This window comes from Heteronotia binoei, chromosome 13, assembly GCF_032191835.1.
Source record: "Heteronotia binoei isolate CCM8104 ecotype False Entrance Well chromosome 13, APGP_CSIRO_Hbin_v1, whole genome shotgun sequence".
In the NCBI taxonomy this organism is placed as follows: Eukaryota; Metazoa; Chordata; class Lepidosauria; order Squamata; family Gekkonidae; genus Heteronotia; species Heteronotia binoei.
In genome coordinates, this window is record NC_083235.1 from 299,836 (window position 1) to 324,599 (window position 24,764).

General features: G+C 52.0%; 1 protein-coding gene across 1 annotated transcript in view; it reads right to left on the bottom strand.

Annotated features, from left to right (window-relative positions):
* The window catches only part of KANK2 (KN motif and ankyrin repeat domains 2), a 28,656-nt gene that overhangs the window by 267 nt on the left and 3,625 nt on the right, over positions 1 to 24,764 (bottom strand). The window contains exons 3-10 of the mRNA XM_060253223.1: positions 23,414 to 23,506; positions 23,118 to 23,325; positions 22,567 to 22,794; positions 17,405 to 17,492; positions 14,471 to 14,690; positions 9,155 to 9,297; positions 8,116 to 8,316; positions 617 to 709 (exon numbers count right to left, since the gene is read on the bottom strand). Coding sequence (XP_060109206.1) covers positions 617 to 709; positions 8,116 to 8,316; positions 9,155 to 9,297; positions 14,471 to 14,690; positions 17,405 to 17,492; positions 22,567 to 22,794; positions 23,118 to 23,325; positions 23,414 to 23,506 — 1,274 coding nt within the window. The remainder of the gene's footprint in view (positions 1 to 616; positions 710 to 8,115; positions 8,317 to 9,154; positions 9,298 to 14,470; positions 14,691 to 17,404; positions 17,493 to 22,566; positions 22,795 to 23,117; positions 23,326 to 23,413; positions 23,507 to 24,764) is intronic.

A 24,764-nucleotide genomic window follows, 5' to 3' on the forward strand; every position in this document is an offset into this window, starting at 1 on the left:
TCTCTCCTCGGCTCCTTTCTCACGCCCATTTGAAGGGATGGGACAGGGTTCTCTGGGGCAGCTGGGGCAGGAACAAGGCAGCCTCCCACTGAAACATTTTGCCTCCCACTTTAGCAAACTGGGCAAGGAAAAGTGGCAGTAACTGAAGAGGGTGAAGGGGGGGGCGGTGTTGATATCATTATGTTTTGGCCATGGGGTGACCAGAGCCAGGGCCTTCTCGGTGGCAGCACCAGAGTTATGGAATGCTCTCCCGGAGGCCATAAGGGCCCTGTGGGACCTTCCTACATTCTGCAGGGCCTGTAAGACAAAATTGTTTTGACAGGCCTTCGATGCTTAAACAGAGAGCTGCCACCGGACATCAGCTAGAGTTCCCGGTGACCAACCGTCTGAAAAGCAGAACTGCCAACATAGTAATGGTACAGCAACGTGGAATAGTTTTTAAATTTTAATTGTATTAATGTTTTATAGATTTTATTGACTTATTGTTTTAAATCGTGTAAACAAATGTTGTGAGCCACCCTGAGTCCGCTTGCGGAGAGGGCGGGATAAAAGTTGAATAAATAAAATAACTGCCGCCTCTGGTTCCGGCCCCTCCCCTCCCCCCCCCGCCACTCACCGCAGAGGTGTGTTTGTTGAGATGGGCGTGGAGCAGGAGGGCGATGTCGTTCTGCCCGGCCTCCAGGGCGATGGAGAGAGCTGTGCTGCCATCCTGCCAGAGACCAGGAGGAGAAGCGGTTGCAGCCCCAGCACAGAGGGAGGCCTGTCCCGGCACTGCCCCTTCCCCGCACATCGGAAGGGATGCCGTGCAGCGCCAGCAGCCTGTCACGATCGGAGGCCCAGTGCGGCCTAAATGGCAGGGAGAAGCCTGCCTAGGAGTTACTGGGGAAAGCCTCCACTTTCCCTTCTTGTCCCCCTGACTGCGTGGCCAGGGTTTGGAGGGGAAGCCGCCCAGAGGAGAGCACAGAAGGACCAAGGCCAGGCAGGGAAGGGGCTGGGCTGGAGAGGATCTCTGGCCCTAGAGGTGAGGTTGGCATCAGAGGAAGGGGACGTTTAGCTAAACGCATCAGGGGGGCTTCTGTTCATTTGTACCACCTTTCCTGTTTTCAAATAAACTGTTTCACTAAACAGTCTACCACCCACTTACTGTTGTTTTAAAGCACTAATAATAAACTTCCCTGTTGTTGTTGATGCTGCCTGAGTCCTCATCCCTGGAAGGCTGGCCGATGGGGCTGCCTGTAACGGAGCCCGTTTTCTGGGGAGTCGTCAGCCCCTGTGAGTCATCAGAGCTAAAGGCTGAGCGGTGGGGGCAAACCACAGGGGAAAGGCCACCCCCCCCCCCCCGGGCTTGCTGGGGAGCACCCAGAGGCTCTGGAGGGGGGAATGGTCTCTACAAGGTGCACCAGCTTCTCTTGCAACTGGAGTCTGCAGCCTCTCTCTGGGCCAGGGCAGCAAGCTTTGCAAAAGGCAGGACACCAGTGGGGCCAGGACACGAGAAGCCCTCCCACTGATTCTCCCCCCAAGCACCAAAAATACAGAGCATCCCTGCCCCAGACAGAGAATTCCAACAATGCCCTGTGGCTAAGAGCCACTGATGGACCTCTGCTCCAGATGTTTATCCAATCCCCTCTTGAAGCCGTCTATGCTTGCAGCCGCCACCACCTCCTGTGGCAGTGAATTCCGTGTGTTAATCACCCTTTGGGTGAAGGACTTCCTTTTATCCCTTCTAACTCAACTGCTCAGCAATTTCATGGGGTGCCCAGGAGTTCTTGTATTGTGAGAAAGGGAGAAAAGGACTTCTTTCTCTACCTTCTCCATCCCATGCAGAATCTTGTCAACCTCTTATCATGTCACCCCTCAGTCCAAGCTAAAGAGCCCCAAGCACTTTAACCTTTCTTCATAAGGAAAGTGTTCCAACCCTTTAATCATCCTAGTTGTCCTTTTCTGCACTTTTTCCAATCGCACTATATCTTTTTTGGGGTGCGGTGACCAGAATTGTACACAGTACTCCAAATGAGGCCACACCATCGATTTGTACAGGGGCGTGATGATACTTTCCACAGCCGCAATCCCTTCTGTGGCCGCTGGAGGATCAGGGTGCCTGGAAAGCAACAAGCCTTCTCTTGGCCAGTGAGCCCTCAGATCCCTTTTCTCCACCTCTCCATCCTCCATGGCGTCTGGCAGCATCTCCAAGCCCAGCTGCAGCGTCAGCAGAGCCCAGCCGCCCCTCCAAGCTCAGAGTGGCTCCCAGGGAGTTTCCTTTTATTCCCCATGTTCTCTCCTTCCCTCGGGCTTCCCTTCCTTTCTCAGCATTTCATGGCTGCAGCCTTCGCTCTCCTACAAAGGTTCAACCCCTGGCATTCAGTGCTGAGGCTTAAGCCTGTCAAAAGCATGAGATTTGTTGTGATTCCACAGAGGCAAGGGAAAGGCACTCTGCACATGCTCACGTCTTGGCAGCAGAATGTGCAAAAAGGGTCTTAATGGACCATACACTGAACAGGAGTTGGCAGTGTGATGCAGGCAAATGCAGTTTTGGGTTGTACCAACAGAAGTCTAGTGTCCAGATCATGCAAAGTGATGGTATCGCTTTTTATGCTCTGGTAAGACCTCACCTGGAGTACTGTGTTCAGTTTTGGGTGCCACATGTGAGGAAGGATATAGACAAGGAGGAACAGGTCCAGAGGAGGGCGACGAAGATGGGGAGGGGTCTGGAGACCAAGTCCTATGAGGAAAGGTTGAAGGAGCTGGGGCTGTTTAGCCTGCAGAGGAGGTGGCTGAGAGGTGATAGGATCACCATCTTCAAGTCCTTGAAGGGCTATCATCTGGAGGATGGTGCAGACTTGTTTTCTGTAGCCCCAGAAGGTAGGACCAGAACCAATGGATTGAAATTAAATCAAAAGAGTTTCTGGCTCAACATTAGGAAGAACTTCCTGACCGTTAAGAGCGATTCCTCAGTGGAACAGGCTTCCTCCTTGGGAGGTGGTGGCTCTCCTTCCTTGGAGGTTTTTAAACAAAGGTAGGTGGCCATCTGACAGCAATTCTATGAACTTAAGAACATAAGAGGAGCCATGTTGGATCAGGCCAATGGCCCATCCAGTCCAACACTCTGTGTCACACAGTGGCCAAATACACACACACACACACACAGTGGCTAATAGCCACTGATAGACCTCTGCTCCATATTTTTACCTAATCCCCTCTTGAAGCTGTCTATGCTTGTAGCTGCCACCACCTCCAGTGGCAGTGAATTCCACATGTTAATCACCCTTTGGGTGAAGAAGTACTTCCTTTTATCCGTTTTAACCTGACTGCTCAGCAGTTTCATCGAATGCCCACGAGTTCTTGTATTCTTTCTCTACTTTCTCCATCCCATGCATTATCTTGTAAACCACTATCATGTCACCCCGCAGGCGACGTTTCTCCAAGCTAAAGAGTCCCAAGCGTTTCAACCTTTCTTCATAGGGAAAGTGTTCCAACCTTTTAATCATTCTAGTTGCCCTTTTCTGGACTTTGTCCAATGCTATAATATCCTTTTTAAGTGCGGTGACCAGAACTGCACACAGTACTCCAAATGAGACCGCACCATCGATTTATACAGGGGCATTATGATACTGGCTGATTTGTTATCAATTCCCTTCCTAATAATTCCCAGCATGGCGTTGGCCTTATTTATTGCAATCGCACACTGTCTTGACATTTTCAGTGAGTTATCTACCACGACCCCAAGATCTCTCTCTTAGTCAGTCTCTGCCAGTTCACACCCCATCAACTTGTATTTGTAGCTGGGATTCTTGGCCCCAATGTGCATTACTTTGCACTTGGCCACATTGAACTTCATCTGCCACGTTGACACCCACTCACCCAGCCTCAACAGATCCCTTTGGAGTGCCTCACAATCCTCTCTGGTTCTCACCACCCTGAACAATTTAGTGTCATTTGCAAACTTGGCCACTTCACTGCTCACTCCCAACTCCAAATCATTTATGAACAAGTTAAAGAGCATGAGACCCAGTACCGAGCCCTGCGGCACCCCACTGCTTACCGTCCTCCACTGCGAAGACTGCCCATTTATACTCACTCTCTGCTTCCTATTACTCAGCCAGTTTTTGATCCACAAGAGGACCTGTTCTTTTACTCCATGTCTTTCGAGCTTTCTAAGGAGCCTTTGATGAGGAACTTTATCAAAAGCTTTCTGGAAGTCAAGGTAAACAACATCTATCGGGTCTCCTTTGTCCACATGTTTGTTCACCCCCTCAAAAAAAATGTAACAGGTTAGTGAGGCATGATCTTCCCCTACAGAACCCATGCTGAGTCTTCCTCAATAACCCGTGTTCATCAATGTGCCTACTCATTCTGTCCTTGATAATGGTTTCTACCAACTTTCCCGGTATTGAAGTCAGACTGACTGGCCTGTAGTTTCCCGGAACTCCTCTGGAACCCTTTTTAAAAAGGGGGGTGACATTTGCTACCTTCCAGTCCTTAGGAACGGAGGCAGATTTCAATGAAAGATTACAGATTTTTGTCAGAAGATCCAAAAGTTGAACTTGTATGCCATCCGGACCAGGTGACTTATTAGTTTTTAATTCGTCTATCAGTTGTAGGACCTCCTCTTTTGTCACCTCAATCTGACTCAGGTCTTTTAACACCCCTTCCAAAATCAGTAGTTCTGGAGCAGGCAAACACTTCTCATCTTCCACAGTGAAAACGGAGGCAAAAAATGCATTCAACTTCTCAGCCATTTCCCTTCAGTAATCCTTTGACCCCTTGGTTATCCAAGGGCCCCACTGCCTCCCTGGCTAGTTTCCTGGTTCTAATATATTTGAAGAAATGTTTATTGTTGGTCTTTATGTTTTTTACAATATGCTCCTCATAGTCCCTTTTTGCCTGCCTGATCACAGTCTTGCATTTGATTTGCCACAGCCTGTGTTCCCTTTTATTAATCTCACTTGGACTAGCTTTCCACCGCTTAAAGGAGTCCTTCTTACCTTTTACAGCTTCCATTACTTTGTTTGTTAACCATGCAGGCCTTTTCTTATACCTGTTTATGCCCTTCCTAACTTGTGGTATATGTTTTATCTGAGCTTCTAGGATTGTAGTTTTAAATAGCCTCCAAACTTCCCCAAGGGTTTTGACCGTATTTACCTTTCCTTTCAATTTCCTTTTCACATGCCTCCTCATCTCAGAGAATTTACTCCTTTTAAAGTTAAACGTGGTTGTGCTGGTCTTTTGGGGAAACTCCCTATTTATACAAACATTGAAATCAATAATGTTATGGTCACTGCTCCCAAGCAGTGTGATCACTTTTACATCTCCCACCAAATCTTGGGCACTACTTAGGACCAAATCCAGGATCGCCCCACCCCTGGTAGGTTCTGAGACCATCTGCTCCATAGCACAGTCAATGAGAGCATCAAGAAACTCAATCTCTTTCTCTCGACCAGAACACATATTGACCCAATCAATCTGCAGGTAGTTAAAATCACCTATTACGACACAGTTTTTACATTTAGCCATTATCTTTAATCCTTCCATCATATTTGGGGTGTGAACTGGCAGAGACTGACCAAGAGAGAGATCTTGGGGTCATGGTAGATAACTCACTGAAAATGTCAAGACAGTGTGCGTTTGCAATAAAAAAGGCCAACGCCATGCTGGGAATTATTAGGAAGGGAACTGAAAACAAATCAGTCAGTATCATAATGCCCCTGTATAAATCGATGGTGTGGTCTCATTTGGAGCACTGTGTGCAGTTCTGGTCGCCGCACCTCAAAAAGGATATTGGCCTGATCTAACATGGCTTCTCTTATGTTCTTATGTTCTTATTATAATCGTCCTCTATCTTTTGATTTGGTGGGCAATAATAAACTCCCATTGTTAAATTTCCTTTTGGGCCCTCTATTTCAACCCAAAGCATTTCTAGAAGGGAATCTAATTCTCTGACCTCAGTCTTACTGGACCGTATATTCTCTCTGACACACAGAGCCACCCCACCTCCCACCCTTCCCTCCCTATCCTTTTGATATAACTTATATCCAGGAATCACCATGTCCCACTGATTCTCTTCATTCCACCAAGTTTCTGAAATTCCCACAATGTCTATGTTTTCTCCCAACACTAAACATTGCAATTCACCAATTTTACTTCGAACACTTCTAGCATTTGCATACAAACATCTATAATTTCCCAGGCAAGCTAGGCCCGCAACCTTCCTCCTGCCGCCTCGAGACTTTGGCAGACAGTCCATACTGTTTGTCACCATCACAGCGGACAACTCTGATCCATTACCCGGTAGAAAAGTAACAGCTATAACCCTTCAACTCTTTAAGATGAGTCCTCCCAAACCAGAGACATTTCATCTCCTGTCGGCTTTCCCCCAAGATTTAGTTTAAAAACCGCTCTGCCACCTTTTTGATTTTAAGCGCCAGTAGCCTGGTTCCATCTGGGGACAAGTGGAGACCGTCTCTTTTGTACAGCTCCCGCTCATTCCAGAAAGCATCCCAGTGCCTAACAAACTTAAACCCTTCCTCCTTACACCATCGTCTAATCCACATATTGAGACTTCTAATTTGTGCCTGTCTCTCCTGCCCTGCACATGGAACAGGTAGCACTTCTGAGAAGGCTACCTTGGAGGTCGTGGCCTTAAGTCCCCCGCCTAGCAGCCTAAATTTTTCCTCCAGGACCTCACAACTGCATTTCCCCACATCGTTGGTGCCAACATGCACCACGACCACCAGCTCCTCCCCAGCACTGTCTATCAGCCTATCTACTGCACGCGTAATGTCTGCTACCTTCGCACCAGGCAGGCAAGTCACCATACGGTCAGTACACGGTTTTGCCATCCAGCTGTCTACTTGCCTAAGGATCAAATCACCAACTACCAAGACCCCCCCCCCCCTCTCCCTGCCCAGGGATTGTTCCTTGGCGCGAAAGGATTCCCACTCACCAACTGAAGTAGAGGTCCCTTCTGAGGGCGCATTCCCCTTATCCTCAGCCCGGTGCCCTGTTCCCTCTCGACCCTCACGCTCCCTGGCAGCAACGGGGCTGCCACGTTCAGAGCGGGGCTCACCTAATACGCCCCTGAGAGTCTTCTCCGAGTGCCTAACTGACTGTCTCTGCTTCTCCAGGTCAGCCACCTCGGCCTCAAGGGTATGAACTCGTTCCCTGAGGACCAGGAGCTCCTTGCATCGAGCACACACCCAAGACTTCTGTCCTGTGGGCAGATAGTCATACATGTGACACTCAGTGCAAAGCACTGGAAAGCCCCCATCCCCCTGCTGGCATTCTACCTTCATGATAGCTTTTTAAAAAAAATATACAGTCCTCTTTAAATCCTGTTTGTTTAAGTGGTTCCCCTTCTGGAGGGTCAACTTACCTTATTGGGAGAACGAGGAAATTAGGGATCTGGGTTCCTGGTCCTTACAGAGCCCCCAAGCCAAGAGCCCTTTCACTCTCGCCCTTCGGCTCGCACCAAAGGCTCGTGCTTTTGGCAAGGCGCAGCTTAAAATGCAAAGAGGGTGGGGAGCACTGCCACTCCTAAGCAATCAGCAACAGTCACTTTCAATCACCTTCACCTTCAGCCCACTCAACCAAACAAACAGCAGTTCCCCAGCTACCACAACTCAGCTGTCTCAGCTTATCTCAGAGCTGCTCTCTTAGGCAGAGATCATAAGAAGGAGGGCAGGAAGGGCTGCATCAGGGCTTAATTCTCATGGCTCTTTCTTAAACGCCCGGGGAAATGCTGGTTGCCACTTTGGGGGGTCAGGCAGCAGTTTTTCTCCAGGCCACTTTGGGCAGGGATCCTGGAGGGTTTTGCCATCTTCTGGGCATGGCCACTGGGGAGGTATGTGTGTTTCCTGCATTGTGCAGGGGGCTGGACTTAGATGACCCTGGGGTTCCCTTCCAGCTCGATAATTCTATGCAAGGCAATCTCCTATTCTCACTGCAGAATTTGGCCTCAGACTCTGAATGACACACTCATTTCCAGGCCCCAGTTGGAGCGCATAAACAGGCGTGGAGGTCCAGGCAGGGAGGTCTTTCTTGGAGAAGGCCCTGCAGTCGAGGCCAGGGGCCTCCCTCCTCCTCCACCTCCGGGGAGCAGCGGCGGGCAGCAGGACTCACCTGGTCGGCGAGGGTGACGTCACAGCCCGCAGTGGCCAGCAGCAGGCGGACAATCTCGGTGTGGCCGTGCTCACAGGCGCACATCAGTGCCGTGGAGCCGTCATCGTCTTGCACATTGACATCTGCTCCGCTGGCCAGAAGGGCGCGCACCATGTCCTGCCGCCCATGGCTGACCGCCAGCATCAAGGCCGTCTGCCCAGCCTGCAGAGGGAAATGTCGGAGCTGAACCCTGGGGGGGGGGGGGCAGGGAAGAAGCCCCACAGAAACTTTTCGTGCCTACGAAGCCCCACACCTTGAAACATTAAGGCTGTACATCCGCAGGATCTCCTGCTCCCGCTGCTTGCAGAAAATGCCTTAAGGAGCCAACCAGCTGGACTAAAGAACTGAGTGGTCTTGCAAAGTGCTCGGCTTTGGCAAGTTCCTCTTCTGGAGCAATGGACTGAGTTAGGAAGCCTCACTCAAAAGCAGCCAATGGGGTAGGTTGCTACGGTTGGGTGTGCAGGAGAGAGAGAGAGAGAGAGAGAGGCACACACAAGTGCAGTTGGGGGCGGGGGGGCTTGATTCAGATGCAATAGCAACCCAGGATTTTCCCACCTTGTGTGGCAGCTAAACAATTAGTTGTTTCTGGGTTTGTGGCAAGCCAGTCTGCCCTGGGAAGGAGCTGGTCACATACCCCCTCCCCCCCATGTATTGCTGGGTTAGAACCCTAAATTCCAGGAGAGCACAGATTCTCCTTGGCCAGGATGGACACAACTAACTTCAGCGAGGCCTGAATTCTGAAATTTCACTGCGGGGTGGGGGTGGGGTGCTGAGCCTGTGGAGACTGGAAATATGGTCCTTCCAGGACAAACCATCTGAGCCAAGCCAAGAAGAGAACTGGTGTTAAAATCTGGAAGATGGGTGTGTGCCCTTCTCCTCCCAGGTGGGCCAGTTGGCAAGTCCAAGCAACCTGGGCACTGGCAGAAGCAGCCCTCGTGCAGCTCCCTCGGCAGACCTGTCCAGCCGCACCCCAGCAAGCGGCCCCTGAGATTCGGGATACCTGGCTGGCTTTGGCATTCACGTTGCCCCTTTGCAGCAGCTGCAGAATGGTCTCCATGTCTCCCTCGGAGCGAGTGGCAGCCAGTGCCGTCAGCATGATGGCCGTGTAACCCGCTTTGTTCTGTTGGTCCACGTGACACACACCTGGAAGAGGGAGGGAATCAGTGGAGGGAGACCTGCCTCCTCCCCGGCCCTCTTTTGGAACTGAAGGCATGAACCCAGTGGGGGAGGGGGGCCACTGCGGTCCGAGACAGGGCAGGCTCTGAGTAGCAGCAGCATTCATGGCAGGCGCTTGTCAGACCGTGTCTGAAACACCCTCCAAGAGGGCAGGTTGCATTTCGTTCCTAGGAAGCTCTTGAATGACTTGTGTCCTTCTCAGCTTCCCAGCACAGAACTTCCCCCATCACCCAGGCAGCGCACTACACCCTCTCCCCGTTGGCTTAGCATTATCTCTAGGGAGAACATCTGCATGATCGGGCCAATTTTTTTTTAAGTATCCAGGTAGGGCTGCCTCTGTCCTCAAAGTGGAGTCTGACTGCAATGGGCATGGGCTGATGCAGCTGAAGATACGTGTAGATATCCTGGAGGGACGGAATCAGAAAGTGCCTTGGAGCTTTGGCACATAGATTGCGTTTTCTTCTGGAATCTGGAGATGCAGATTCCTCTAGGCCAACAGCAGGGCAGAGATGCCAAGGCCTTCCCCTGAGAAGAATACAGAAGAGTCCTGCTGGATTAGACCAGGGAGGGTCCATCTAGTCCAGCCTCCTGTCTCACACAGTGGCCAACCAGTCCCTCTGGAGGGCAAACAACAGCACAGAGAGGCTGAGGCCTTCCCCTGAGAAGAACCTCAGAAGAGCCCTGCTGGGTCAGACCAGGGAGGGTCCATCTAGTCCAGCCTCCTGTCTCATACAGGGGCCAACCAGTTCCTCTGGAGGGCCCACAACAGAGCAGAGAGGCCAAGACCTTCATAAGAACATCATTTGGGGAGGGACAGTGGCTCAGTGGTAGAGCATCTGCTTGGGAAGCAGAAGGTCCCAGGTTCAATCCCTGGCATCCCCAACTAAAAAGGGTCCAGGCAAGTCGGCATGAAAAACCTCAGCTTGAGACCCGGGAGAGCCGCTGCCAGTCTGAGAAGACAAGACTGACTTTGATGGACCAAAGGTCTGATTCAGTATAAGGCAGCTTCATATGTTCATGTTCAGAAGAACCTTGCTGGATCAGACCAGTGAGGGTCCATCTAGTGCAGCCTCCTGTCTCACACAGGGGCCAGCCAGTTCCTCTAGAGGGCAAACAACAGAGCAGAGAGGCCGAGACCTTCCCCTGAGAAGGACATCAGAAGAGCCCTGCTGGGTCAGACCAGGGAGGGTCCATCTAGTCCAGCCTCCTGTCTCACACGGGCCAGCCAGTTCCACTAGAGGGCAAACAACAGGGCAGAGAGGCCGAGGACTATCCCTGAGAAGAACATCAGAAGAGCCCTGTTGGATCAGGCCAGGGAGGGTCCATCTAGTCCAGCCTCATGTCTTTTACAGGGGCAGCCAGTTCCTCTGGAGGATCAACAACAGAACAGAGAGGCCAAGACCTTCATAAGAACATTAGAAGAGCCCTGCTGGAACAGACCAGTTACGGTCCACCTAGTCCAGCCTCCTGCCTCGCACAGTGGCCAGCCAGTTTCTTTGGAGGGCCAGCAACAGGGCAGAGAGGCCGAGGCCTTCCCCTGAGAAGGACATCAGAAGAGTCCTGCTGGGTAAGACTAGGGAGGGTCCATCTAGTCCAGCATCCTGTCTCATACAGTGGCCAGCCAGTTCCTCTGGAGGGCCAGCAACAGTGCAGAGGCCTTCTCCTGAGAAGAACATCAGAAGAGCCGTGCTGGGTCAGACCAGGGAGGGTCCATCAAGTCCAGCCTCCTGTCTCACACAGGAGCCAACCAGTTCCTCTGGAGGGCAAGCAACAGGGCAGAGAGGCTGAGGCCTTCCCCTGAGAAGAATGTCAGAAGAGCCCTGTTGGGTCAGACCAGGAAGGGTCCATCTAGTCCAGCCTCCTGTCTCACACAGGGGCCAACCAGTTCTTCTGTAGGGCCAGCAACAGGGCAGAGAGGCTGAGGCCTTTCGCTGAAAAGAACATCAGAAGAGCCTTGCTGGGTCAGACCAGGGAGGGTCCATCTAGTCCAGCCTCCTGTCTCACACAGTGGCCAGCCAGTTCCTCTGGACGGCCAAGAAAAGGGCAGAGCGGCTCAAGCCTTCCCCTGAGAAGAACCTCAGAAAAGCCCTGCTGTGTCAGACCAGGGAGGGTCCATCTCGTCCAGCCTCCTGTCTCACACAGGGGCCAGTCAGTTCCTCTGGAGGACCAGCAACAGGGCAGAGGGGCTGAGGCCTTTCCCCGAGAAGAACATCAGAAGAGCCCTGCTGGGTCAGACCAGGGAGCGTCATAAGAACATAAGAGAAGCCATGTTGGATCAGGCCAATGGCCCCTCCAGTCCAACACTCTGTGTCACACAGTGGCAAAAAATTTTATATACACTGTGGCTAATAGCCACTGATGGACCTCTGCTCCATATTTTTATCTAAACCCCTCTTGAAGGTGACTATACTTGTGGCCGCCACCACCTCCTGTGGCAGTGAATTCCACATGTTAATCACCCTTTGGGTGAAGAAGTACTTCCTTTTATCCATTTTAACCTTTCTGCTCAGCAATTTCATCGAATGCCCACGAGTTCTTGTATTGTGAGAAAGGGAGAAAAGTACTTCTTTCTCTACTTTCTCCATCCCATGCATTATCTTGTAAACCTCTATCATGTCACCCCGCAGTCGACGTTTCTCCAAGATAAAGAGTCCCAAGCGTTTCAACCTTTCTTCATAGGGAAAGTGCTCCAGCCCTTTAATCATTCTAGCTGCCCTTCTCTGGACTTTCTCCAATGCTATAATATCCTTTTTGAGGTGCGGCGACCAGAACTGCACACAGTACTCCAAATGAGACCACACCATCGATTTATACAGGGGCATTATGATACTGGCTGATTTGTTTTCAGTTCCCTTCCTAATAATTCCCAGCATAGCGTTGGCCTTTTTTATTGCAAACGCACACTGTCTTGACATTTTCAGTGAGTTATCTACCACGACCCCAAGATCTCTCTCTTGGTCAGTCTCTGCCAGTTCACACCCCATCAACTTGTATTTGTAGCTGGGATTCTTGGCCCCAATGTGCATTACTTTGCACTTGGCCACATTGAACCGCATCTGCCACGTTGACGCCCACTCACCCAGCCTCAACAGATCCCTTTGGAGTTCCTCACAATCCTCTCTGGTTCTCACCACCCTGAACAATTTAGTGTCATCCGCAAACTTGGCCACTTCACTGCTCACTCCCAACTCTAAATCATTTATGAACAAGTTAAAGAGCATGAGACCCAGTACCGAGCCCTGCGGCACCCCACTGCTTACCGTCCTCCACTGCGAAGACTGCCCATTTATACTCACTCTCTGCTTCCTATTACTCAGCCAGTTTTTGATCCACAAGAGGACCTGTCCTTTTACTCCATGACTCTCAAGCTTTCTAAGGAGCCTTTGATGAGGAACTTTATCAAAAGCTTTCTGGAAGTCAAGGTAAACAACATCTATCGGGTCTCCTTTGTCCACATGTTTGTTCACCCCCTCAAAGAAATGTAACAGTTTAGTGAGGCAAGATCTTCCCTTGCAGAACCTATGCTGAGTCTTCCTCAATAACCCGTGTTCATTAATGTGCCTACTCATTCTGTCCTTGATAATGGTTTCTACCAACTTTCCCGGTATTGAAGTCAGATTGACTGGCCTGTAATTTCCCGGGTCTCCTCTGGAACCTTTTTTAAAGATGGGGGTGACATTTGCTACCTTCCAGTCCTCAGGAACGGAGGCAGATTTCAATGAAAGATTACAGATTTTTGTTAGAAGATCCACAAGTTCAACTCTGAGTTCTTTCAGAACTCTCGGATGTATGCCATCCGGACCAGGTGACTTATTAGTTTTTAATTTGTCTATCAGTTGTAGGACCTCCTCTTTTGTCACCTCATTCTGACTCAGGTCTTTCAATACCCCTTCCAAAATTAGTGGTTCTGGGGCGGGCAAAAAGTTCTCATCTTCCACAGTGAAGACGGAGGCAAAAAATTCATTTAGCTTCTCAGCCATTTCCCTATCCTCCTTCAGTAATCCTTTTACCCCATGGTCATCCAAGGGCCCCACTGCCTCCCTGGCTGGTTTCCTACTTCTAATATATTTGAAGAAAGTTTTATTGTTCTAATTTATTATTCTTATATATTTGAAGAAAGTTTTATTTATGTTTTTTGCAATATGCTCCTCATAGTCCCTTTTTGCCTGCCTGATCACAGTCTTGCATTTGATTTCCCACAGCCTGTGTTCCCTTTTACTAATCTCACTTGGACTGGTTTTCCACCGCTTAAAGGAGTCCTTCTTACCTTTTACAGCTTCCATTACTTTGTTTGTTAACCACGAAGGCCTTTTCTTATGCCTGTTTGTGCCTTTCCTAACTTGTGGTACTAGTCCAGCCTCCTGTCTCACACAGTGAACAGCCAGTTCCTCTTTAGGGCCAACAACAAGGCAGAGAGGCCGAGGCCTTCCCCTGAGAACATCAGAAGAGCCCTGCTGGGTCAGACCAGGGAGGGTCCATGTCGTCCAGCCTCCTGTCTCACACAGTGTCCAGTCAGTTCCTCTGGAGGGCCAGAAACAGGGCAGAGAAGCCGAGGCCTTCCCCTGAGAGGAACCTCAGAAGAGCCATGCTGGGTCAGAGCAGGGAGGGTCCATCTAGTCCAACCTCCTGTCTCACAGTGGCCAACCAGTTCCTCTGATGTGGTCTCCCAGCACTGAGATTCTGAGCCTCCCCTTAGCTCCCATGACTAGTTGCCCTGATGGGTCTCTCTGCCATGAATCTGATTCACCCTTCAAAGCTGTCTATTCCAAGGGCCATTACAGCTGCTTTCATTTGAGAGGGCTTTGGGTCAAAATGGTGGAGGCAGGAGATCTTGCGGTGGATTTCATTGTGTGGTTGTGCTCTCCACATGGGCCAGGCCTTTGTATTTACTGAGGAAGACTACGAGTGTGTGACAGCAGCCAGTTCTGGACCATCCCCACCCCTTCCACCCTACAGGATGGGGGAAATACTGCAGAGTTCCCAAGACCTTGGCCGGTGGGAGGGCTCTGAGGCGGAGCAGCTACAGCCCCAGTGGCCAGGGTGGCTAGGAAAGGAGAGCCCCTTTGTCCGTGGCAGAAGGGCCGGTTGCACCCGGGTGGGCCTGTCCTGCTCCAAGGGGACCCCAGGCCGCTCCACGTACCTGTCCTGAGCAGCTCCGCCACCACAGGGAAATTGGAATGTGAGACGGTGTAGTGGAGTGCAGTATTCCCGTTGGCATCCGCCATGTTGATAACGAACTCCAGCAGCTGGGGGGAGAGGGCCCGGAAAGCGTCCAAGTGCTGGGACACCCCGTCCGGACTGGCTTCTTTGTGGCAGGAAAGCCTCAGCCAAGAGTGAAGCACGGTCGTATAGGCCAGTTTCTGCAACCAGGAGGGGAGGGAACAACCACTGTCAAAATGGCAGGGCTGCAGCCAGAGATGTGACGGGGACAGGGCTTGGGGAAGGCTGCCAGGGGGCGGGTGGGGCGGGACACCAGTCACCATGAATCAGAATCATCTAGTCCAACCCCCTGCACAATGCAAGAAACTCACAAACTCCTCCCCCTAAATTCACAGGATCCTCATTGCTGTCAAATGGCCATCTAGCCTCTGTTGAAAAACCTCCAAGGAAGGAGAGCCCACCACCTCCCGAGGAGGAAGCCTGTTCCACTGAGGAACCACTCTAAACTCACAAATACCTCCCCTAAATTCACAGGATCCTCATTGCTGTCAGATGGCCCTCTAGCCTCTGCTGAAAAACCTCCAAGGAAGGAGAGCCCACCACCTCCCGAGGAGGAAGCCTGTTCCACTGAGGAACCGCTCTAAACTCACAAATCCCTCCCCCTAAATCCACAGGATCCTCATTGCTGTCAGATGGCCATCTAGCCGCTGCTGAAAAACCTCCAAGGAAGGAGAGCCCACCACCTCCCGAGGAGGAAGCCAGTTCCACTGAGGAACCGCTCTAAACTCACGAACCCCTCCCCCTAAATTCACAGGATCCTCATTGCTGTCAGATGGCCATCTAGCCTCTGTTGAAAACCCTCCCAGGAAAGGAGCCCACCACCTCCCGAGGAGGAAGCCTGTTCCACTGAGGAACCACTCTAAACTCACAAACACCTCTCCCTAAATTCATAGGATCTTCGTTGATGTCAGATGGCCATCTAGCCTCTGTTTAAAAACCTCTGTGGCGGAACCGGCCCGATTCTGCCTTCAGACCCGGTCCCGTCAGCTCCCTATTGAGTCGCCAACTCCTGGAGGGAGCTATTTCTCCTCCTGCCCCTTGGGCGCGCTGCCACCACCTGCTCAGTCCCGGGGTTCAGATTGAGAGGAACAGGACTCCCAATCCCCCTCTCCAGCTGTGAGGCCAGGCCTCCAGGTCCTCTGCCACCCTGTACTTGGGTTTCACAGAGACCTCAGCACTTCTTTGGGGCACCCCTGGAGGATTGGCACCTTATCCAACTGCATGCCTTCCCCCTTCCCTGGGGCCCCCTTCCCAAAAACAGCGTGGTCTAAAGCGGTCTGGGGATCTATGTGGTACAGAGTTTGACTGCCAGCATTTTAAACAGTAAAAATATATTTATTTAAAAAAGGAAAAGGATAGGGAAAGAAAAACAAAACAAAAACAGTTGCATTTAAAAAGTTAGCACAGCACAGCACAGCACAGCACAGCAAACAGCATAACAAAGAAAAGTTGATTATAAACGCATCCGGTTGGCCCTGCTCTAAACATACTCTGCCCTTCTTGATGACTTACTTTGTCTTGCTGCTTGGAGGCCTCATTTCCTTGAGCAGGCCTCCCCCACAGGCCGGAGCTCACAGGCAAGCCACCTCTCTTCCCGAGTGCCAGCTGCAAACTGAACTTCTCTTCCTGCCTAGCACATGGCAAGAACCACAGCACTTCCTGCCTCTCTAGGAGACTTTCCCCCTAGCGTTGTTGGTTTGGCTCTGGAAGGGAGGGGGGGAGTGAGGGGAAGGCTACAAAGCCTGCTGAATGGATTTACTGATCCCTGCCTTTTTGGATGAAGCACCAACACTCTCAGATGGCGTTTCTCCACAACCTCCAAGGAGGGATTGCCCACCACCTCCCGAGGAGGAAGCCTGTTCCACTGAGGAACCGCTCTAAATTCACGAACCCCTCCCCCTAAATTCACAGGATCCTCATTGCTGTCAGACGGCCATCTAGCCTCTGTTGAAAAACCTCCAAGGAAGGAGAGCCCACCACCTCCCAAAGAGGAAGCCTGTTCCACTGAGGAACCTCTCTAAACTCACAAACGCCTCCCCCTAAATTCACAGGATCTTCATTGCTGTCCAATGGCCATCTAGCCTCTGTTTAAAAATCTCTAAGGAAGGAGAGCCCACCACCTCCCAAGGAGGAAGCCTGTTCCACTGAGGAACCCCTTTAAACTCACAAACCCTTCCCCCTAAATTCACAGGATCTTCATCACTGTCAGACGGCCATCCAGCCTCTGTTGAAAAACCTCCAAGGAAGGAGAGCCCACCACCTCCCAAGGAGGAAGCCTGTTCCACTGAGGAACCGCTCTAAACTCACGAACCCCTCCCCCTAAATTCACAGGATCCTCATTGCTGTCAGACGGCCATCCAGCCTCTGTTGAAAACCCTCCCAGGAAAGGAGAGCCCACCACCTCCCCAGGAAGCCTGTTCCACTGAGGAACCACTCTAAACTCACGAACCCCTCCCCCTAAATTCACAGGATCCCCATTGCTGTCAGATGGCCATCTAGCCTCTGCTGAAAACCCTCCCAGGAAAGGAGCCCACCACCTCCATGAAACAGAACATGCTAAGCCACTTTGTGGCTTAATTTAACTCAAAGGGGACTTTGCTGCCTGGGAGACAGGCCCTGGCCCCCATTCCAGAGGGAGAGCTACAGTACCTTGGGGCTGCCCCACTGCAGAGGAAATTTTGCTTCAGGAGGTTGGTCTGGGAAATGGGGCAGAGGGGGAGAAAGGAGGTCTCCTCTCCAAGGTAACACGTTCTCTCTGCTGCCTGCTGGAATATCTCCCCCAGACCCACCCAGGGAAGTCCCACCGTCAACAGCTAAGTGCTTTACCACCTTAGAAAACTCTAGAGCAAAATACCGTGGCTTCCTCCGTGGATGCCTCCGGGCTCTCCAGGTACTTCTGCAGGCATCGACAGGCTGAGAGCAGCTCCTGGCTGAGGCCCATCCTGGGGAGAGAGGAGAGGAAGAGGGTAAAGGACCCAGGAGACAGCTTTTTAAGGGGAGAGTTGTAAAGAGTGCGGAAAGAAGAAGGGAGCGCAAAACGGCTCTGGAAATCAGGTGGGGGGAGGCTGGTTTCTTGAGGGAAGAGGAGACCTTTTTGTTCACAGCTCCTCCTTAGAGAATAAAGAGCACGTAGGGGAATGGACTAGATGACCCTGGAGGTCCCTTCCAACTCTATGATTCTAGGATCTAGCAGCTAGTCAGACTTACATGACAAAGACACCATTTGCGTGATCACTGCAGCCAACCCACAAAGGGACCATGAGGCTACATGCCCTGCTGGATCAGCCCAGTGAAGGGCCATCTAGTCCAGCCTCCTGTCTCACACAGTGGCCACCCAGTTCCTCTGGAGGGCCAACCACAGGGCAGAGAGGCTGAGGCCTTCCCCTGAGAAGGACATCAGAAGAGCCCTGCTGGGTCAGACCAGGGAGGGTCCATCAAGTCCAGCCTCCTGTCTCACGCAGTGGCCAACCTGTTCCTCTAGAGGGCCAACAACAGGGCAGAGAGGCCAAGGCCTTTCCCTGAGAAGAACATCAGAAGAGCCCTTCTGGGTCAGACCAGTGAGGGTCCATCTAGTCCAGCCTCCTGTCTCACACAGTGGCCAGCCAGTTCCTCTGGAGGGCCAACAACAGGGCAGAGAGGCCGAGGCCTTCCCCTGTGAAGAACATCAGAAGAGCCCTGCTGGGTCAGACCAGGGAGGGTCCATCTAGTCCAGCCTCCTGTCTCACACAGTGGCCAGCCAGTTCCTCTGGAGGGCCAGCAACAGGGCAGAGAGGCCGAGGCCTTTCCCTGAGAAGAACATCAGAAGAGCCCTTCTGGGTCAGACCAGTGAGGGTCCATCTAGTCCAGCCTCCCGTCTCGCACAGTGGGCAGCCAGTTCCTCTGGAGTGCCAACAACAGGGCAGAGAGGCTGAGGCCTTACCCCTGAGAAGAACCTCAGAAGAGCCCTGCTGGGTCAGACTAGGGTGGGTCCATCTAGTCCAGCCTCCTGTCTCACACAGGGGCCAGCCAGTTCCTCTGGAGGGCCAACAATAGGGCAGAGAGGCCAAGGCCTTCCCCTGAGAAGAACATCAGAAGAGCCCTGCTGGGTCAGACCAGTGAGGGTCCACCTAGTGCAGCCTCCTGTCTCACACAGGGGCCAGCCAGTTCCTCTGGAGGGCCAACAATAGGGCAGAGAGGCCAAGGCCTTCCCCTGAGAAGGACATCAGAAGAGCCCTGCTGGGTCAGACCAGGGAGGGTCCATCTAGTCCAGCCTCCTGTCTCACGCAGTGGCCAACCTGTTCCTCTAGAGGGCCAACAACAGGGCAGAGAGGCCCAGGCCTTCCCCCTGAGAAGAACCTCAGAAGAGCCCTGCTGGGTCAGACCAGTGAGGGTCCATCTAGTCCAGCCTCCTGTCTCACACAGGGGCCAGCCAGTTCCTCTGGAGGGCCAACAATAGGGCAGAGAGGCCAAGGCCTTCCCCTGAGAAGAACATCAGAAGAGCCCTGCTGGGTCAGACCAGTGAGGGTCCATCTAGTCCAGCCTCCTGTCTCACGCAGTGGCCAACCTGTTCCTCTGGAGGGCCAACAACAGGGCCCAGTGGCTGAGGCCTTCCTCTTTTATTAACCTATGAAGCTGTCTTATACTGAATACAACCCTCGGTCCATCAAAGTCAGTCCTGTCTACTCAGACTGGCAGTGGCTCTGCAAGGTCTCAAATGAGGTTTTTCATGCCTACTTGCCTGGACCATTTTTAGTTGGAGATGCCAGGGATAGAACCTGGCACTTTCTGCTTACCAAGCCACTTGCCAAGCCACTGCTTACCAAGCCAGTGAGCAACCATTCCTCTGATGTTTTAAGAACATCAGAAGAGCCCAGCTAGATGAGACCAATATTCTCTCTAGTCCAGCCTCCTGTCTCTCAGAGTGGTCAGGCAGGTCCTCTGGAGGAGCAGTAAGAAGGGACAGCGGCTGAGGCGTTCTCCTGATGTTGCCTCTTGGCTGTTCTGGGATTCAGAAGATTAGGGCCTCTGAACATGAAGGTTCCCTTTAGTCACCATGACTAGTAGCCACTGATAGACCTGTCCTCTATTAATTTCTCTTTCTAAAGCTGTCTATGCCTTTGGCCATCACTGCATCTTCTGGCAGCCAATTCTACAAGTAGTATTTCCTTTTGAGTGGCACTCCAAAGGATCTGTGGAGGCTGAGCAAGTGGGCATCAACATGGCCATGTGCAAAGTGTCATCTGTCATGTGCAAAGTAATGCACACTGGGGCCAAAAATCCTAACTGGTGGAGACTGACCAAGAGAGAGATCTTCTGGCAGCCAATTCCACAAGTAGCATTTCCTTTTGGTACTGGCTCTCTGCCTTGGGGTCATGGTTGATAACTCACTGGAAATGTCGAGACAGTGTGCAACTGCAATTAAGAAGTCCAATGCTATGGTGGGAATCATTAGGAAGGGAATTGAAAACAAATCAGCCAGTGTCTTGCAGGGGCAGTATCATAATGCCCCTGCATAAAGCAATGGTGCAGCTTCATTTGGAGTATTCTGTACAACTCTGGTCACCACACCTCAAAAGAAAGTCCAGAAAAGGGCAACTAGAATGATTAAAGGTTTGGAACACTTTCCCTATGAAGAAAGGTTAAAGCACTTGGGGCTCTTTCGCTTGGAGAAACGTCACCTGAGTACGAGATTATGCATGGGATAGAGAAAGGAGAGAAAGAAGGACTTTTCTCCCTTTCTCACAATACAAGAACTCATGGGCCATGAAATTGCTGAGCAGTCGGGTTAGAACAGATAAAATAAAGTACTTCTTCACCCAAAGGGTATTTAACACATGGAATTTATCGCCACAGGCGGTAGTGGCAGCTGCAAGCATAGCCAGCTTCAAGAGGGGATTGGATCAACATATGGAGCAGAGGTCCAAAAGTGGCTCTTAGCCACAGGGTATTGATGGAACTCTTTGTCTGGGGCAGTGATGCTCTGTATTCTTGGTGCTTGGGGGGAGCACAGTGTGAGGGCTTCTAGTGTCCTGGCCCCACTGGCGGCACTTTGGGTTTTTTGGGCCACTGTGTGACACAGAGTGTTGGACTGGATGGGCCATTGGCCTGATCCAACAGGGCTTCTCTTCTGTTCTTATGTGACACAGAGTGTTGGAGTGGAGGGGCCACTGGCCTGATCCAACAGGGCTTCTCTTCTGTTCTTATGTGACACAGAGTGTTGGACTGGAGGGGCCACTGGCCTGATCCAACATGGCTTCTCTTATGTTCTTATGTGACACAGAGTGTTGGATTGGGTGGGCCATTGGCCTGATCCAACAGGGCTTCTCTTATGTTCTTATGTGACACAGAGTGTTGGACTGGAGGGGCCACTGGCCTGATCCAACAGGGCTTCTCTTATGTGACACAGAGTGTTGGACTGGATGGGCCATTGGCCTGATCCAACAAGGCTTCTCTTATGTTCTTATGTGACACAGAGTGTTGGACTGGAGGGGCCATTGGCCTGATCCAACATGGCTTCTCTTATGTTCTTATGTGACACAGAATGTTGGACTGGAGGGGCCACTGGCCTGATCCAACAGGGCTTCTCTTATTTTCTTATGTGACACAGAGTGTTGGACTGGTTGGGCCATTGGCCTGATCCAACATGGCTTCTCTTATGTTCTTATGTGACACGGAGTGTTGGACTGGATGGGCCATTGGCCTGATCCAACAGGGCTTCTCTTATGTTCTTATGTGACACAGAGTGTTGGACTGGAGGGGCCACTGGCCTGATCCAACATGGCTTCTCTTATGTTCTTATGTGACACAGAGTGTTGGATTGGGTGGGCCATTGGCCTGATCCAACAGGGCTTCTCTTATGTTCTTATGTGACACAGAGTGTTGGACTGGATGGGCCATTGGCCTGATCCAACATGGCTTCTCTTATGTTCTTATGTGACACAAAGTGTTGGATTGGAGGGGCCACTGGCCTGATCCAACATGGCTTCTCTTATGTGACACAGAGTGTTGGACTGGATGGGCCATTGGCCTGATCCAACATGGCTTCTCTTATGTTCTTATGTGACACAAAGTGTTGGATTGGAGGGGCCACTGGCCTGATCCAACATGGCTTCTCTTATGTGACACAGAGTGTTGGACTGGTTGGGCCATTGGCCTGATCCAACATGGCTTCTCTTATGTTCTTATGTGACACGGAGTGTTGGACTGGATGGGCCATTGGCCTGATCCAACAGGGCTTCTCTTATGTTCTTATGTGACACAGAGTGTTGGACTGGAGGGGCCACTGGCCTGATCCAACATGGCTTCTCTTATGTTCTTATGTGACACAGAGTGTTGGATTGGGTGGGCCATTGGCCTGATCCAACAGGGCTTCTCTTCTGTTCTTATGTGACACAGAGTGTTGGAGTGGAGGGGCCACTGGCCTGATCCAAAAGGGCTTCTCTTATGTTCTTCTGTGACACAGAGTGTTGGACTGGAGGGGCCACTGGCCTGATCCAACAGGGCTTCTCTTATGTTCTTCTGTGACACAGAGTGTTGGACTGAAGGGGCCACTGGTCTGATCCAACAGGGCTTCTTTTATGTTCTTTCCTGCCCATCAGCTTCATTGGATGCCTTCGAGTTTTAGTGTTCTGGGAGAGGGAGAGGAAAGTTCTCTTTGTCAACTCTCTCCATCCCTCCCACCCATCAGAAATGGACTTCCAGCATTCTTTGAAAAGCTATAAAAATTTAGAGAGTTCACAATAGCCAGCTTCCTTTTCCTGCTGTTCTTCACTTGGCATCAGAAATGCACTACAGCCTGGACCTAAGGAACCCATGCCTTTGGGCATATGTGCAGGGGGCCTTTCAGATGTAGCAGTTAGTCAGGTCGTCTGGCTGAACCATGAAAAGGGCAGAGAGTCCAGTTGGCAGCCCTGAACATGAGAGCTGATGGTCACTGTGGCTTCTGTGAAGTCCTGCATCAGGGTGCAGGCGAAGGCAGGACTGCACAGAAGACCACAAGGGAAGCCGCAGTTGCAGTAAAGGGTAGCTCTCTTTTACCCAGTGTTGCCGGATTGCTCCTTGCTTCTGGTCGCTGGTCTTCCTTCCCCTTCAGTGGGGACTCCCGGAGGAGTTGGCTCTGTAGCTGCCCGAGGGGACGTTGGGGGTTCAGCCGCAGAGGTCTGCACTGCAAGGAGCCCGTCGCTTGCCTCGTGGTACTCGCTCTCCGTGCTCTCATTGTCTGAGACATTCTCTGCCGTGCTGGAGTCTTCTGAGGAGGAGTCGTACCTGGGAGGGGCAACAGCGAGTGAGAAGAAAGGTCAGACTGGCTCAGGAAACAAGGCCAGGACACTTTGCCCAGAGCAGAGGGGAGAGCCCAAGGGAGCAGCTCTGGCCCATCCAATCTCCCCTGTCCATTTGGAACTCCTGCAGAGGGAACGGAGGATGAGGCGTCACGTGAGGAAGGGCGGCACAGTCTGAAAGCTGCACTGAGAGGAAACTGCCAAGCCAGCTCCCACAAAGCCTCACATGCCATGCTCAGGGCTCAACTGGACACCAGGAGCATGTGTGTCTGTGTGTGTGTGTGTGTGAGAGAGAGAGAAGCTGCCCACTGGACGTAGCCTGAGGCCGTAGCTCCCTTCCAGAAGTCCGGAATGGACCGGAAAGCCTCCCCCGGGTGGTGCTGCAGCACCAAGGCTTTGCCATACCTGCCATTGACTCCCACCAACTGCAGGTTCTTCTGGCAACCCCCAGGAAGGTCTGTGGAGCCGTCTACCTCCTCCACCTCTGTGACTGGCCGGGTCCTTGCTGGGACTGCAGCTATGGGGAAATGGGAGAAGGGCAGCAGCAGTCAGAGGGGGCCGCGGCAGAGGATGCTACGGCCAAGGGACCCCTCCTGCCTCCTTACCTCGGTCCTCTTGCTCACTTGGTGCATCTGAGCGAGGCTCACGCTGGGAGGGACCGAGAGCTGCCTGCTCCATGCCGAGGGAGTCGGGGGTTTCTGAAACAGGAAAGCCATTTTTGAAGTTACAGGCAAGGCAAAATTTAATTGGTCAACTGAACAATCAGTTATTAGCTGCTCAACTCAAAGACTGGCCCTCTTTTCACTAGTACACCCTCCCCTTTCCTAGGGATGCCCAGCTGAGGCCACGTCACATTCCCTGCTGCTTCCATGTTGTTGGAGCAGCAGAGGAGCCCCACCAGATGGCCACATAGCCTGGGGAGTCCCCACGGCAGGCAGCGGCTCAGATGCCAACACGCTGTCTCCTCGTTTCCTGTGTCAGACACAGCAACCACTACAGCCCTGCCCTCGACACCTGAGGCGCAGCAGCTGCACACGGCATGGCCACGTGTGGCTCGCCTCCTCCCAAACTCCGAGGCCTTCGGACCTGCAGTTGGATTCTCCTCCTGTGGGTCCACCACACCCGAAAACCTGGCACAGCACCAAGAGCACTGAACAGCACCCTCCTCCCCCCACATCCCAGGCCCAGAAACCGAGTTCGAGACAGCTCATCCCACGGAAGGGTTGCCAAGTCCAATTCAAGAAATATCTGGGGACTTTGGGGGTGGAGCCAGGAGACTTTGGGGGTGGAGCCAGGAGACATTAGGGGTGGAGCCAAGATCAAGGCTGTGACAAGCATCATTGAACTCCAAAGGGAGTTCTGGCCCTCACATTTAAAGGGACAGTATACCTTTTCAATTCCTTCCTTCCGTAGGAAATAATGAAGGATAGGGGCACCTTCTTTTGGGGCTCGTAGAATTGGACCCTCTGGTCCAATCGTTTTGAAACTTGGGGGGTATTTTGGGGAGAGGCACTAGATGCTATACTGAAAATGTGGTGCCTCTACCCCAAAAAACAGCCCCCCCAGATACCCGCGGATCAATCCTTCATGATTTTCTATGGGAATAAATCTCCCTAGGGAATAACAAGAGTTCCCAGCAGACATTTCCCTCCCCTCCCCCCGCTTTCTGACGACCCTGAAGCGGGGGGATCCCCTGCCCCCACCTGGGGGTTGGCAACCCTATCCCACAGCCAGCAGCCAAATGAAGCCCAGGTCTGGTTTCCAGTCCCAGCCAGGAAGGAGAGGAGAGGCCCTAACGGGAGAGGGCCAGGAGATTCCATACTAACATTCTTTGGTCTCGTCCTGGGAACCTCAGAGGCTGTTTTGGGAGCCTCTCTTCCCACAGGGCAGCCTGTCAGAGGGGAGGGGCTTTGGCAAAGAGGGCTTCGCTGTCTGTGGAACTGAGAACTCCCCATG